Source organism: Oncorhynchus gorbuscha, linkage group LG01 (assembly GCF_021184085.1).
Source record: "Oncorhynchus gorbuscha isolate QuinsamMale2020 ecotype Even-year linkage group LG01, OgorEven_v1.0, whole genome shotgun sequence".
Lineage (NCBI taxonomy): Eukaryota > Metazoa > Chordata > Actinopteri > Salmoniformes > Salmonidae > Oncorhynchus > Oncorhynchus gorbuscha.
In genome coordinates this window covers 105,613,197-105,630,407 of record NC_060173.1, presented here as the reverse complement: position 1 = coordinate 105,630,407, position 17,211 = coordinate 105,613,197, and the positions used below count along the sequence as shown (strand labels likewise).

Sequence of the window (17,211 nt, the reverse complement as noted above, 5' to 3'; positions counted from 1 at the left end):
ACGTAGAGAGTGATTACAGAAGACGTATAGAGTGATTACAGAAGACGTAGAGTGATTACAGAAGACGTAGAGAGTGTTTACAGAAGACGTAGAGAGTGATTACAGAAGACGTAGAGAGTATTTACAGAAGACGTATAACAGAAGACGTAGGGAGTGATTACAGAAGATGTAGAGAGTGATTACAGAAGACGTATAACAGAAGACGTAGAGAGTGATTACAGAAGACGTAGAGAGTATTTACAGAAGACGTATAACAGAAGACGTAGAGAGTGATTACAGAAGACGTAGAGAGTGTTTACAGAAGACGTATAACAGAAGACGTAGAGAGTGATTACAGAAGACGTAGAGAGTGTTTACAGAAGACGTAGAGAGTGTTTACAGAAGACGTAGAGAGTGATTACAGAAGACGTAGAGAGTGATTACAGAAGACGTATAGAGTGATTATGGACTAGCGTGTGAGAGATAGAGTGAGAATGCCTGTGGGAAAGAGAGGCAGTCGTGTTTGAGTTTTTTTCTTTAATGCAGAAATACTTGCAATATCTTCTACGCAAAAACAGCATAATTATAATTTACCAACAGTTCTCAAGATGACCAACATGCCCCTAACCCAGTGACAGTGTAAGGGCATACATGGGCATACTGCCTGTGTCTATACCTGTAGGATGTCGATGTGAAAATGTTGGTGTCTGTACTAGATAGTCCTTGTGGCTACGTCAGGGTGGCTACGACATCCGTCTGATCCAGTGTCCTGTGTGAATTTAAGTATGCTCTCTCTAATTCTCTCTTTCTTTCTCTCTCTGAGGACCTGAGCCCTAGGACCATGCCTCAGGACTACCTGGCATGATGACTCCTTGCTGTCCCCAGTCCACCTGGCCGTGCTGCTGCTCCAGTTTCAACTGTTCTGCCTGCGGCTATGGAATCCTGACCTGTTCACTGGACGTGCTACCTGTCCCAGACCTGCTGTTTTCAACTCTCTAGAGACAGCAGGAGCGGTAGAGATACTCTTAATGATCGGCTATGAAAAGCCAACTGACATTTACTCCTGAGGTGCTGACTTGCTGCACCCTTGACAACTACTGTGATTATTATTATTTGAACATGCTGGTTATTTATGAACATTTGAACATCTTGGCCATGTTCTGTTATAATCTCCACCCGGACTGGCCACCCCTCATAGCCTGGTTCCTCTCTAGGTTTCTTCGTAGGTTTTGGCCTTTCTAGGGAGTTTTCCTAGCCACCGTGCTTCTACACCTGCATTGCATGCTGTTTAGGGTTTCAGGCTGGGTTTCTGTACAGCACTTTGTGATATCAGCTGATGTAAGAAGGGCTTTATAAATACATTTGATTTGATTTGATTACTACATAGTTTGTGGCCTGCATATGCTGCATACCAGGGTATCAGTGTGGGAATCTGCCTCCCTGCACGTAAGTGTGTGTCCCCGTGGCTGCTGAGCCAGTCCGGGTCCCTCAATGCCCTTTTGTCCCCTCCAGTTGTTTTTAGGTCATTGGCAGGACCAGCGCTGCTGCCATGGCACACAATACAATAAGCATCTACATGGCAGTGCTCAGTCCTCCACAACAAGTCCACCTCTCCACTGCTTTACAACAAGCCCACCTCTCCACTACTTTACAACAAGCCCACCTCTCCACTACTTTATAACAAGCCCACCTCTCCACTGCTTTATAACAAGCCCACCTCTCCACTACTTTACAACAAGCCCACCTCTCCACTGCTTTATAACAAGCCCACCTCTCCACTGCTTTATAACAAGCCCACCTCTCCACTGCTTTATAACAAGCCCACCTCTCCACTGCTTTATAACAAGCCCACCTCTCCACTGCTTTATAACAAGCCCACCTCTCCACTGCTTTATAACAAGCCCACCTCTCCACTGCTTTATAACAAGCCCACCTCTCCACTGCTTTATAACAAGCCCACCTCTCCACTGCTTTATAACAAGCCCACCTCTCCACTGCTTTATAACAAGCCCACCTCTCCACTGCTTTATAACAAGCCCACCTCTCCACTACTTTACAACAAGCCCACCTCTCCACTGCTTTATAACAAGCCCACCTCTCCACTACTTTACAACAAGCCCACCTCTCCACTGCTTTATAACAAGCCCACCTCTCCACTGCTTTATAACAAGCCCACCTCTCCACTACTTTACAACAAGCCCACCTCTCCACTACTTTACAACAAGCCCACCTCTCCACTACTTTACAACAAGCCCACCTCTCCACTACTTTACAACAAGCCCACCTCTCCACTACTTTACAACAAGCCCACCTCTCCACTACTGTACAACAAGCCCACTACCCCACTACTTTACAACAAGCCCACCTCTCCACTACTTTACAACAAGCCCACCTCTCCACTACTTTACAACAAGCCCACCTCTCCACTACTTTACAACAAGCCCACCTCTCCACTACTTTACAACAAGCCCACCTCTCCACAACTGGAAAAACAAACGTTTTAATGCAGCAACAAAAGAGCCAGTAGCCAAACTAGTCCAGCCTCTGGGCAAACAGTACACTGCTTTAGATAGAAAGGCTGCTCCTAATAGGTGTTTGTTGGGATTTCAATAGCAAAGAGAGCCAAGTGCACTACTGCTTTCCATGAAGGACTGGGTCTACTCTATAACTAGCCAGGGACACGGTCTTTATTGAACCTCACTGTGAAACAATAAAAGCCAGGCTTGATGAACGAGCTTTGATTATTCAGGAGAAATAAAAGAAACAGCTTGTTAATATGGAAAGCCAATTAGCTGTAAAGAGAGAGAGGGGAGGGGGAGAGAAAGACACAGAGAGAGAGAGGAGGGGGAGAGAAAGACACCGAGAAAGACACAGAGAGAGAGAGGGAGGGGGAGAGAAAGACACAGAGAGAGGGGAGGGGGAAGAAAGACACAGAGAGAGAGGGGAGGGGGAGAGAAAGACAGAGAGAGAGAGGAGGGGAGAGAAAGACAGAGAGAGAGAGGGGGGAGAGAAAGACACAGAGAGAGAGAGGGAGGGGGAGAGAAAGACACAGAGAGGGGGAGGGGAGAGAAAGACACAAAGAGAGAGAGAGAGAGGGAGGGGGAGAGAAAGACACAGAGGGGAGGGGGAGAGAAAGACACAGAGAGAGAGGGGGGGGAGAGAAAGACACAGAGAGAGGGGAGGGGGAGAGAAAGACACAGAGAGAGGGGAGGGGGAGAGAAAGACACAAAGAGAGAGAGAGAGGGGAGGGGGAGAGAAAGACACAGAGAGAGAGGGGAGGGGGAGAGAAAGACACAGAGAGAGGGGAGGGGAGAGAAAGACACAGAGAGAGAGGGGAGGGGGAGAGAAAGACACAGAGAGAGAGGGGAGGGGGAGAGAAAGGCACAGAGAGAGGGAGGGGAGAGAAAGACACAGAGAGAGAGGAGAGGGAGAGAAAGACAGAGAGAGGGGGGGGGAGACAAAGACACAGAGAGAGGGGAGGGGGAGAGAAAGACACAGAGAGAGAGAGGAGGGGAGAGAAAGACACAGTGAGAGGGGGGGGAGAGAAAGACACAGAGAGAGAGAGGAGGGGAGAGAAAGACACAGAGAGAGGGGAGGGGGAGAGAAAGACACAGAGAGGGGGAGGGGGAGAGAAAGACACAGAGAGGGGAGGGGGAGAGAAAGACACAGAGAGAGAGGAGAGGGAGAGAAAGACACAGAGAGAGGGGGGAGAGAGAGTTTGGGAGGGGGAGAGAGAGAGAGGGGAGGGGAGAGAAAGACACAGAGAGAGAGGGGAGGGGGAGAGAAAGACACAGAGAGAGGGGAGGGGGAGAGAAAGACACAGAGAGAGGGAGGGGGAGAGAAAGATACACAGAGAGAGGGGAGGGGAGAGAAAGACACAGAGAGAGGGGAGGGGAGAGAAAGACACAGAGAGAGAGAGGGGAGGGGGAGAGAAAGACACAGAGAGAGGGGAGGGGGAGAGAAAGACACAGAGAGAGGGGGGGGAGAGAAAGACACAGAGAGAGAGGAGAGGGAGAGAAAGACAGAGAGAGGTGAGGGGGAGAGAAAGACACAGAGAGAGGGGAGGGGGAGAAAGACACAGAGAGAGAGAGAGGAGGGGGAGAGAAAGACACAGAGAGAGAGGGGAGGGGGAGAGAAAGACAGAGAGAGAGGGGGGGGAGAGAAAGACACAAAGAGAGAGAGAGAGGGGGAGGGGGAGAGAAAGACACAGAGGGGAGGGGGAGAAAAGACACAGAGAGAGAGGGGAGGGGGAGAGAAAGACACAGAGAGAGGGAGGGGGAGAGAAAGACACAGAGAGAGAGAGGGGGGGAGAGAAAGGCACAGAGAGAGGGAGGGGGAGAGAAAGACACAGAGAGAGAGAGAGAGAGGGAGAGAAAGACACAGAGAGAGGGGGGGGAGAAAGACACAGAGAGAGAGGGGGGGAGAGAAAGACACAGAGAGAGGGGAGGGGGAGAGAAAGACACAGAGAGAGAGGGGAGGGGAGAGAAAGACACAGAGAGAGAGGGGGGGGAGAGAAAGGCACAGAGAGAGGGGAGGGGGAGAGAAAGACACAGAGAGAGAGGAGAGGGAGAGAAAGACAGAGAGGGGAGAGAAAGACACAGAGAGAGGGGGGGGAGAGAAAGACACAGAGAGAGAGAGGAGGGGGAGAGAAAGACACAGAGAGAGGGAGGGGGAGAGAAAGACACAGAGAGAGGGGGGGGAGAGAAAGACACAGAGGGGGGGAGAGAAAGACACAGAGAGAGAGGGAGGGGGAGAAAGACACAGAGAGAGGGGAGGGGGAGAGAAAGACACAGAGAGAGGGGAGGGGGAGAGAAAGACACAGAGAGAGGGGGGGGGAAAGAAAGACACAGAGAGAGGAGGGGGAAAGAAAGACACAGAGAGAGAGAGGGAGGGGGAGAGAAAGACAGAGAGAGAGGGGGGGAGAGAAAGACACAAAGAGAGAGAGGGGAGGGGGAGAGAAAGACACAGAGAGAGAGAGGGGGGGGAGAGAAAGACACAGAGAGAGGGAGGGGGAGAGAAAGACACAGAGAGAGAGAGGGAGAGGGAGAGAGAGACACAGAGAGAGGGGAGGGGAGAGAAAGACACAAAGAGAGAGAGAGGGGGGGGAGAGAAAGACACAGAGAGAGGGGAGGGGGAGAGAAAGACACAGAGAGAGAGGGAGGGGGAGAGAAAGACACAGAGAGAGAGGGGAGGGGAGAGAAAGACACAGAGAGGGGGGGAGAGAAAGACACAGAGAGAGGGGAGGGGGAGAGAAAGACACAGAGAGAGAGGGAGGGGAGAGAAAGACACAGAGAGAGAGGGGGGGAGAGAAAGACACAGAGAGAGAGAGGGGGAGAGAAAGACACAGAGAGAGGGGAGGGGAGAGAAAGACACAGAGAGAGGAGAGAGAGAGAGAGACAGAGAGAGGGGGGGGAGAGAAAGACACAGAGAGGGGAGGGGAGAGAAAGACACAGAGAGAGGGGAGGGGGAGAGAAAGACACAGAGAGAGAGAGAGAGAGGAGGGGGAGAGAAAGACACAGAGAGAGGGGAGGGGAGAGAAAGACATAGAGAGAGGGGAGGTGGAGAGAAAGACACAGAGAGAGAGGGGAGGGGGAGAGAAAGACACAGAGAGAGGGGAGGGGAGAGAAAGACATAGAGAGAGGGGAGGTGGAGAGAAAGACACAGAGAGAGAGGGGAGGGGAGAGAAAGACACAGAGAGAGGGGGGGGAGAGAAAGACACAGAGAGAGGGGAGGGGGAGAGAAAGAGACAAAGAGAGAGAGAGAGAGGGGAGAGAAAGACACAGAGAGAGGGGAGGGGGAGAGAAAGACACAGAGAGAGAGGGGAGGGGAGAGAAAGACACAGAGAGAGGGGAGGGGGAGAGAAAGACACAGAGAGAGAGGGGAGGGGAGAGAAAGGCACAGAGAGAGGGGAGGGGGAGAGAAAGACACAGAGAGAGAGAGAGGGAGAGAAAGACAGAGAGAGGGGAGGGGGAGAGAAAGACACAGAGAGAGAGAGAGGGGGGGAGAGAAAGACACAGAGAGGGGGAGGGGGAGAGAAAGACACAGAGAGAGAGAGAGGGGGAGAGAAAGACACAGAGAGGGGAGGGGAGAGAAAGACACAGAGAGAGGGGAGGGGAGAGAAAGACACAGAGAGGGGGGGAGAGAAAGACACAGAGAGAGAGAGGGGAGAGAAAGACACAGAGAGAGGGGAGGGGAGAGAAAGACACAGAGAGAGGGGGGGGGAGAGAAAGACACAGAGAGAGGGGAGGGGGAGAGAAAGACACAGAGAGAGAGGGGGGGGAGAGAAAGACACAGAGAGAGGGGAGGGGGAGAGAAAGACACAGAGAGAGGGGGAGAGAAAGACACAGAGAGAGGGAGGGGAGAGAAAGACACAGAGAGAGAGGAGGAGAGAAAGACACAGAGAGAGGGAGGGAGAGAAAGACACAGAGAGAGAGGGGAGGGAGAGAAAGACACAGAGAGAGGGAGGGGGAGAGAAAGACACAGAGAGAGGGGGGGGGGAGAGAAAGACACAGAGAGAGGGGAGGGGGAGAGAAAGACACAGAGAGAGAGGGGAGGGGAGAGAAAGACACAGAGAGAGGGGAGGGGAGAGAAAGACACAGAGAGAGGGGAGGGGGAGAGAAAGACACAGAGAGAGAGGAGAGGGAGAGAAAGACAGAGAGAAGACACAGAGAGACACAGAGAGGGGAGGGGGAGAGAAAGACACAGAGAGAGGGGAGGGGGAGAGAAAGACAGAGAGAGGGGAGGGGGAGAGAAAGACACAGAGAGAGAGGGGAGGGGAGAGAAAGACACAGAGAGAGGGGGGGAGAAAGACACAGAGAGAGGGGAGGGGAGAGAAAGACACAGAGAGAGAGGAGAGGGAGAGAAAGACAGAGAGAGAGGGGAGGGGAGAGAAAGACACAGAGAGAGGGGAGGGGGAGAGAAAGACACAGAGAGAGAGAGGAGGGGGGGAGAGAAAGACACAGAGAGAGGGAGGGGGAGAAAGAAACACAGAGAGAGGGAGGGGGGAGAGAAAGACACAGAGAGAGGGAGGGGGAGAGAAAGACACAGAGAGAGGGGAGGGGGAGAGAAAGACACACAGAGGTGGAGAGAAAGACACAGAGAGAGGGGGGGGAGAGAAAGACACACAGAGAGAGAGGGGAGGGGGAGAGAAAGACACAGAGAGAGAGGGGAGGGGGAGAAAGACACAAAGAGAGAGAGAGAGAGGGAGGGGAGAGAAAGACACAGAGAGAGAGGGGGGGAGAGAAAGACACAGAGAGAGAGGAGGGGGAGAGAAAGACACAGAGAGAGAGGGGGGAGAGAGAAAGACACAGAGAGAGAGAGGAGGGGGAGAGAAAGACACAGAGAGAGAGGGGGGGGAGAGAAAGACACAGAGAGAGGGGAGGGGAGAGAAAGACACAGAGAGAGAGGAGAGGGAGAGAAAGACACAGAGAGAGGGGGGGAGAGAGAAAGACACAGAGAGAGGGAGGGGGAGAGAAAGACACAGAGAGAGGGAGGGGAGAGAAAGACACAGAGAGAGGGGGGAGGGGGAAAGAAAGACACAGAGAGAGAGAGGAGCGGGGGAGAAAGACACAGAGAGAGAGGGGGAGGGAGAGAAAGACACAGAGAGAGGAGGGGGAGAGAAAGACACAGAGAGAAAGAGGGGAGAGAAAGACACAGAGAGAGAGGAGCGGGGGAGAGAAAGACACAGAGAGAGAGAGGAGGGAGAGAAAGACACAGAGAGAGGAGGGGGAGAGAAAGACACAGAGAGAGAGGAGGGGGAGAGAAAGACACAGAGAGAGGGGGGGGGAGAGAAAGACACAGAGAGAGAGGAGGGGGAGAGAAAGACACAGAGAGAGAGAGGGGAGAGAAAGACACAGAGAGAGGGAGGGAGAGAAAGACACAGAGAGAGAGAGGAGCGGGGGAGAGAAAGACACAGAGAGAGAGGACGGGGGGAGAGAAAGACACAGAGAGAGGGGGGGGGAGAGAAAGACACAGAGAGGGGAGGGGAGAGAAAGACACAGAGGGGAGGGGAGAGAAAGACACAGAGAGAGGGAGGGGGAGAAAGACAGAGACAGAGAGAGAGAAAGACACAGAGAGGGGAGGGGAGAGAAAGACACAGAGAGGGAGAGAAAGACACAGAGAGAGGGGGGGGGAGAGAAAGACACAGAGAGAGGGGAGGGGAGAGAAAGACACAGAGAGAGGGGAGGGGGAGAGAAAGACACAGAGAGAGGGGAGGGGGAAAGAAAGACACAGAGAGAGAGAGGGAGGGGGAGAGAAAGACAGAGAGAGAGAGGGAGGGGAGAGAAAGACACAAAGAGAGAGAGGGGAGGGGGAGAGAAAGACACAGAGAGAGGGAGGGGAGAGAAAGACACAGAGAGAGAGGGGAGGGGAGAGAAAGACACAGAGAGAGGGGAGGGGGAGAGAAAGACACAAAGAGAGAGAGAGAGAGGGGAGGGGGAGAGAAAGACACAGAGAGAGGGGAGGGGGAGAGAAAGACACAGAGAGAGAGGGAGGGGGAGAGAAAGACACAGAGAGAGGGGAGGGGGAGAGAAAGACACAGAGAGAGGGGAGGGGAGAGAAAGACACAGAGAGAGGGGAGGGGGAGAGAGACACAGAGAGAGAGGGGAGGGGAGAGAAAGACACAGAGAGAGAGGAGAGGGAGAGAAAGACACAGAGAGAGGGGGAGGGGGAGAGAAAGACACAGAGAGAGAGGAGAGGGAGAGAAAGACAGAGAGAGGGGAGGGGGAGAGAAAGACACAGAGAGGGGAAGAGAGAAACACACAGAGAGGGGGAGGGAGAGAAAGACACAGAGAGAGAGAGGAGGGGGAGAGAAAGACACAGAGAGAGGGGAGGGGGAGAGAAAGACACAGAGAGAGAGAGGGGGAGAGAAAGACACAGAGAGAGGGGAGGGGAGAGAAAGACACAGAGAGAGGGGAGGGGAGAGAAAGACACAGAGAGAGGGGAGGGGAGAGAAAGACACAGAGAGAGAGAGGGGGGGGAGAGAAAGACACAGAGCCTGGGGAGAGAAAGACACAGAGAGAGGGGAGGGAGAGAAAGACACAGAGAGAGGGAGAGGGAGAGAAAGACACAGAGAGAGAGGAGAGGGAGAGAAAGACACAGAGAGGGGAGGGGGAGAGAAAGACACAGAGAGAGGGGAGGAGGGAGAGAAAGACACAGAGAGAGGGGGGGGAGAGAAAGACACAGAGAGAGGGAGGGGGAAAGAAAGACACAGAGAGAGAGAGGAGCGGGGGAGAGAAAGACACAGAGGGGAGGGAGAGAAAGACACAGAGAGAGGAGGGGGAGAGAAAGACACAGAGAGGGGGGGGAGAGAAAGACACAGAGAGAGAGAGGAGGGGAGAGAAAGACACAGAGAGAGAGAGGAGGGGGAGAGAAAGACACAGAGAGAGAGAGGAGGGGGAGAGAAAGACACAGAGAGAGAGGGGGAGAGAAAGACACAGAGAGAGGGGAGGGGGAGAGAAAGACACAGAGAGAGAGGAGGGGAGAGAAAGACACAGAGAGAGAGAGAGAGGGGGAGAGAAAGACACAGAGAGAGGGGAGGGGGAGAGAAAGACACAGAGAGAGAGAGGAGCGGGGGAGAGAAAGACACAGAGAGAGAGGAGCGGGGGAGAGAAAGACACCAGAGGGGAGGGAGAGAAAGACACAGAGAGGGAGGGGGAGAGAAAGACACAGAGGGAGGGGAGAGAAAGACACAGAGAGAGAGGAGGGGGAGAGAAAGACACAGAGAGAGGGGGGAGGAGAAAAAGACACAGAGAGAGAAAGGGGAGGAGGAGAGAAAGACACAGAGAGAGAAAGACACAGAGAGAAAGGGGAGGAGGAGAGAAAGACACAGAGAGAAAGGGGAGGAGGAGAGAAAGACACACAGAGAGAAAGGGGAGGGGAAGAGAAAGACACACAGAGAGAAAGGGGAGGGGAAGAGAAAGACACAGAGAGAGAAAGGGGAGGGGGAGAGAAAGACACACAGAGAGAAAGGGGAGGAGGAGAGAAAGACACACAGAGAGAAAGGGAGGGAAAGAAAGACACACAGAGAGAAAGGGGAGGGGAAGAGAAAGACACAGAGAGAGAAAGGGGAAGGGGAGAGAAAGACACAGAGAGAGAGAGTAAGCTATGATAGAGAGAGATGAATAGAGAGAAAGAGAGTGAGGGAAAGAGAGAAAGAGAGCGAGCGCGAGAGAGAGCGGGAGAAGAGTGTCAGGCCTGGGGATGTAGGGAAGAATGGTGGACTTTAACACACTAGTTTTTCTGCTTGTTGATTCTGAATGTCTGTAATTAGTGAGCGGGCCAGGGTGAGGGGAACATGAAGGGGAGAGGGAGAGAGGTTGGGTGGTGCAGAGGGGGCTGGGTGGGGAAGGTGGAAGATATGGGAGAGTAGTAGTGTGGAAGAATTCCAGGTTGGGGGAGGGGGATCAGAGAGAAGGGGTGGGAGAGAGAGGCAAGCGATTACGCCAAACCAAAGTAACCCTCATCCCAATAACAGTTATTCATGCCTTCATAACAGCCTAGAAACTGCTAGTGAGAGGGCCAAGGGAAACTCTCCCCACTGTAACGAGTGCAGAGGGAAACTCTCCCCACTGTAACGAGGGCCGAGGGAAACTCTCCCCACTGTAACGAGGGCCGAGGGAAACTCTCCCCACTGTAACGAGGGCCGAGGGAAACTCTCCCCACTGTAACGAGGGCCGAGGGAAACTCTCCCCACTGTAACGAGGGCCGAGGGAAACTCTCCCCACTGTAACGAGGGCCGAGGGAAACTCTCCCCACTGTAACGAGGGCCGAGGGAAACTCTCCCCACTGTAACGAGGGCCGAGGGAAACTCTCCCCACTGTAACGAGGGCCGAGGGAAACTCTCCCCACTGTAACGAGGGCCGAGGGAAACTCTCCCCACTGTAACGAGGGCCGAGGGAAACTCTCCCCACTGTAACGAGGGCTGAGGGAAACTCTCCCCACTGTAACGAGGGCCGAGGGAAACTCTCCCCACTGTAACTGGCAAAGGACAATTTGTTCTCAGACTGTGAGCTCTTCTCCCAGTGCCTAGTGTGCTAGCAGGTTGAGGTGTCAGAGACAGAGCACCTCTTCACTGGGAGGGACTGCTTTAGCTCCACATGCCTGTCTGAGTCCGAGCAGCCATGCATTGTCCTGACACGTGTAAACTGAATGTTCAAACCCTGAATGCTGATTGGATAACAGCCGTGGTATATCAGACCATATATCACGGGTATGACAACACATTTCTTGTTAGTGCTCTAATTATGTTGGTAACCAGTTTATAATAGAAATAAGGCACCTTGAGGGTTTGTTGTATATGGCCAATATACCACGGCTAAGGGCTGTATCCAGGCACTCCGCGTTGCGTCATGCATAAGAACGGCCCTTAGCCGTGATATATTGGCCATATACCACACCTGACTGCTTAAATATAACACAGTATATATATGAGTGTGTATTAGTGTGCCTGTAACAGTCTGATGTTTGAAAGTGTGTCCACTATACAGTATGTGTGTAGTGTGTATTACCTGTTGCAGGTCAGCCAGTGAGTACAGGTGGATATGTTGCAGTAGGTAATCTCTGGGGAAGATCCTTAAGGGGAGAGAGAAAGACCAACATTTTGACCATTTTAGTTATGCAATTTTCTTAGAAGCATAAGTCAGATCCTTTCAGAAAGTGTAATATTATATGCCATTGAGCAGACTTACAGCACTGTGTGTATGGGTGGTCCCACCAATAAAAAGTAGAATTCAATGGTGTGTGTCATTGTCTCTCACTGTACTGACCTGGAACAGCAACGCTGGTGAAATGGTTTATCATATATTAAAACATGACAGGAAGGAGATGTGAGGTTCATGTTGAGATTCATAAAGGACGATAACAAAATGTACACGATGAGTCATGTAACACATAAACACACACACGGACCATGATAGTGCCTGTGTAACCATGGTAACGGCGGTGCCAAATTGCAGAGAAAATGGGGGTTAATTCAATAGAATGAGAGTCGGGCTGGGGCAGAAGGGGAATGGGTGTTTAAAAGCTCTCTGCCTTATAATGGAGCGAAGTGGAGGTCTCTCTCTGCTCTCTCCGTCTCATCAGGCTCGCTATTATAGCCCTCTGCACAACACTCTCTACCAAACCTACACACACACAGTAATTCACACACACTCACCCACACCAGCTCACGTTACAGTTCAAGGATCCACAAAGTGACATAGCAAGAGACAGAGAGGTGGGAGTTGGAGTGAAAGATGGAGAGGGCGAGAGATGGGATCATATAGACTCTCTGCACTAATAACCCCACGCTGTCTCTCTCTGCACTAATAACCCCACGCTGTCTCTCTCTGCACTAATAACCCCACGCTGTCCCTCTCTGCACTAATAACCCCACGCTGTCCCTCTCTGCACTAATAACCCCACGCTGTCCCTCTCTGCACTAATAACCCCACGCTGTCTCTCTCTGCACTAATAACCCCACGCTGTCCCTCTCTGCACTAATAACCCCACGCTGTCCCTCTCTGCACTAATAACCCCACGCTGTCTCTCTCTGCACTAATAACCCCACGCTGTCTCTCTCTGCACTAATATCACCACGCTGTCTCTCTCTGCACTAATAACCCCACGCTGTCCCTCTCTGCACTAATAACACCACGCTGTCTCTCTCTGCACTAATATCCCCACGCTGACTCTCTCTGCACTAATATCCCCACGCTGACTCTCTCTGCACTAATATCCCCACACTGTCTCTCTCTGCACTAATAACCCCACGCTGTCTCTCTCTGCACTAATATCACCACGCTGTCTCTCTCTGCACTAATAACCCCACGCTGTCTCTCTCTGCACTAATAACCACACGTTGACCCTCTCTGCACTAATAAACCTGTGCTGTCTCTCTCTGCACTAATAACCCCACGCTGTCTCTCTCTGCACTAATAACCCCACGTTGTCCCTCTCTGCACTAATAAACCTGCGCTGTCTCTCTCTGCACTAATAACCCCACGCTGTCCCTCTCTGCACTAATATCACCATGCTGTCCCTCTCTGCACTAATAACACCATGCTGTCCCTCTCTGCATTAACACCGAAGGGACACACAGCTCCAATGCCTCTCCTGGGAGTGTAGAGGGACGGACACACAGCTCTATGCAGATACCATGGAAACCTTTGTGGGAAGGGGTAGTAGTATCTATATGAATGTGAATTTGAGTGCATATACTGTATACGTGAGTTACATCTGTCCCTTCCACGCCCTCTACTTCTCATCCCGTGTCTCCCTAACCTGCCGCCACTCCCCCAGTGCTCTCTCCCTCTCTGTGTGGGTGTTTCTGATTGTGTGAGTAGAGACAGGTGTGCTGGAGGCAGAGCAGATCCCCACCAGCTGCAACCTGTTCCATAATCAAGACTAGAGGTCGACCGATATGATATTTCAACGCAGATACCGATACCGATTATTGGAGGACCAGAAAAGCCAATACCAATTAAATCGGCCGATTAAAAAAAACATGTTATTGTAATAATGACAATTACAACAATACTGAATTAACACATATTTTGACTTAATATAATACATCAATAAAATCAATCTAGCCTCAAGTAGATAATGAAACATGTTCAATTTGGTTTAAATAATGCAAAAACAAAGTGTTGGAGAAGAACGTAAAAGTGCAATATGTGCTATGTAAGAAAGCTAATGTTTAAGGTCCTTGCTCAGAACATGAGAACATATGAAAGCTGGTGGTTCCTTTAAACATGAGTCTTCAATATTCCCAGGTAAGAAGTTTTAGGTTGTAGTTATTATAGGAATTATAGGACTATTTCCCTCTATACCATTTGTATTTCATTAACCTTTGACTATTGGATGTTCTTATTTTTTTTTTTTTTTACCTTTATTTAACTAGGCAAGTCAGTTAAGAACAAATTCTTATTTTCAATGACGGCCTGAACTGCCTGTTCAGGGGCAGAACGACAGATTTGTACCTTGTCAGCTCGGGGATTTGAACATGAAACCTTTTGGTTACTAGTCCAACGCTCTAAGCACAAGGCTACCCTGCCGCCCCTATAGGCACTATAGTATTGCCAGTGTAACAGTATAGCTTTCGTCCCTCTCCTTGCTCCTCCCTGGGCTCGAACCAGGAACACAACGACAACAGCCACCACATCGAAGCAGCGTTACCCATGCAGAACAAGGTAAACAACCACCCCAAGGCTCAGAGCGAGTAAAGTTTGAAACGCTATTAGAGCGTATATGACTGTAGTACAGAACCATGTCTTTAAACAGTATATGACTATAGTACAGAACCATGTCTTTAAACAGTATATGACTGTAGTACAGAACCATGTCTTTAAACAGTATATGACTATAGTACAGAACCATGTCTTTAAATAGTATATGACTGTAGTACAGAACCATGTCTTTAAACAGTATATGACTGTAGTACAGAACCATGTCTTTAAACAGTATATGACTGTAGTACAGAACCATGTCTTTAAATAGTATATGACTGTAGTACAGAACCATGTCTTTAAACAGTATATGACTGTAGTACAGAACCATGTCTTTAAACAGTATATGACTGTAGTACAGAACCATGTCTTTAAATAGTATATGACTGTAGTACAGAACCATGTCTTTAAACAGTATATGACTATAGTACAGAACCATGTCTTTAAACAGTATATGACTGTAGTACAGAACCATGTCTTTAAACAGTATATGACTATAGTACAGAACCATGTCTTTAAACAGTATATGACTGTAGTACAGAACCATGTCTTTAAACAGTATATGACTATAGTACAGAACCATGTATTTAAATAGTATATGACTGTAGTACAGAACCATGTCTTTAAACAGTATATGACTGTAGTACAGAACCATGTCTTTAAACAGTATATGACTGTAGTACTGTAGTACAGAACCATGTCTTTAAATAGTATATGACTGTAGTACAGAACCATGTCTTTAAATAGTATATGACTGTAGTACAGAACCATGTCTTTAAACAGTATATGACTGTAGTACAGAACCATGTCTTTAAACAGTATATGACTGTAGTACAGAACCATGTCTTTAAACAGTATATGACTGTAGTACAGAACCATGTCTTTAAACAGTATATGACTGTAGTACAGAACCATGTCTTTAAACAGTATATGACTGTAGTACAGAACCATGTCTTTAAACAGTATAAATGACTGCCTGTGTTCATATGTGCATGTGTGTGTGCGTTCCGACTATCCACACGTATGCTGCAGATCTGTGTGTCTAACGTGTACTATGTGTGCATCCTTATGTGTGTGGTACATCCGTGGGGTTCAGAGGTGTGTGTTAGATCAGTGCGGGCGGTGATGGCCGTGACAGGCCTCCTCAGCGCCCCCTCCAGGCCGACGGTAGGCCCATAGAGGGTCCATGGTTGGCCAACGGTAGGCCCAGAGGGTCCATGGCCCATGGTAGGCCCATAGAAGGTCCATGGTAAGCCCATAGAGGGTCCATGGCCCATGGTAGGCCCATGGCTGATCCATGGCCATAGGTAGGCCCATAGAGGGTCCATGGTAAGCCCATAGAGGGTCCATGGCCCATGGTAGGCCCATAGTGGGTCCATGGTCCATGGCCCATGGTTGGCCCATAGAGGGTCCATGGTAGGCCAATAGAGGGTCCATGGTTGGCCCATAGAGGGTCCATGGTAGGCCAATAGAGGGTCCATGGTAGGCCCATAGTGGGTCCATGGTCCATGGCCCATGGTTGGCCCATAGAGGGTCCATGGTAGGCCAATAGAGGGTCCATGGCCCATGGTAGGCCCATAGTGGGTCCATGGTCCATGGCCCATGGTTGGCCCATAGAGGGTCCATGGTAGGCCAATAGAGGGTCCATGGCCCATGGTAGGCCCATAGTGGGTCCATGGTCCATGGCCCATGGTAGGCCCATAGTGGGTCCATGGTCCATGGCCCATGGTAGGCCCATAGAGGGTCCATGGTTGGCCAATAGAGGGTCCATGGTTGGCCGGGAGAAGGGTTTAGCACCACCGGCCTCATTAATCCTGCAGTGTTTTGAAGGGCAGGGCGTTAGTCGCCGAGCGCTAATGGTGTAGTGGTAAACAGGGTCTCTAGCGAGAGAGGAGCACTCCGGGGTCACCAACACTGCCGTAAACACCACGGCCTTCTTCCCCTTCCGACAACCAGCTGGGATAACTCTGTAGCCCAGGGTGTGTGTGGAGTAGGAGCGTCTCAGAGCCCCACTCTCTCCATTCGTCTCAGCCAAGACCTCAGCAAACAAAATGTAGACCTCCACAAGTCTGGTTCATTCTTGGGAGAAATTTCCAAATGTCTGAAGGTACCACGTTCATCTGTACAAACAATAGTACGCAAGTATAAACACCATGGGACCACGCAGCCGTCATACCGCTCAGGAAGGAGACGAGTTCTGTATCCTAGAGATGAACTACTTTGGTGCGAAAAGTGCAAATCAATCCCAGAACAACAGCAAAGGACCTTGAAGATGCTGGAGGGAACAGGTACAAAAGTATCTATATCCACAGTAAAACAAGTCATATATCGACATAACCTAAAAGGCCGCTCAGCAAGGCCACTGCTCCAAAATCACCATAAAAAAGCCAGACTACGGTTTATGGGGACAAAGATCGTACTTTTTGGAGAAATGTCCTCTAGTCTGATGAAACAAAAATAGAACTGTTTGGCCATAATGACCATCGTTATAATTGGAGGAAAAATGGGGAGGCTTGCAAGCCGAAGAACACCATCCCAACCGTGAAGCACGGGGGTGGCAGCATCATGTTGTGAGGGTGCTTTGCAGTAGGAGGGACTGGTACACTTCACAAAATAGATGGCATCATGAGGACGGAAAATTATGTGGATATATTGAAGCAACATCTCAAGACAACAGTCAGGAAGTTAAAGCTTGGTCGCAAATGGGCCTTCCAAATGGACAATGACCCCAAGCATAAGTTGTGGCAAAATGGCTTAAGGACAACAAAGTCAAGGTATTGGAGTGGCCATCACAAAGCCCTGACCTCAATCCTATAGAAAATGTGTGGGCAGAACTGAAAAATTGTGTGCGAGCAAGGAGGCCTACAAACCTGACTCAGTTACACCAGCTCTGTCAGGAGGAATGGGCCAAAATTCACCCAGATTATTGTGGGAAGTTTGTGGAAGGCTACCTGAAACGTTTGACCCAAGTTAAACAATTTCAAGGCAGTGCTACCAAATAGTAATTGAGTGTATGTCAACTTCTGAC

General features: G+C 50.5%; 1 protein-coding gene across 1 annotated transcript in view; it reads right to left on the bottom strand.

Annotated features, from left to right (window-relative positions):
- Positions 1-17,211, bottom strand: part of LOC124029264 (pleckstrin homology domain-containing family M member 3-like) — an 81,020-nt gene that overhangs the window by 21,660 nt on the left and 42,149 nt on the right. Inside the window, 1 exon segment of the mRNA XM_046341061.1 lies at positions 11,487-11,550. Within this exon segment, the coding sequence (XP_046197017.1) occupies positions 11,487-11,550 (64 nt within the window).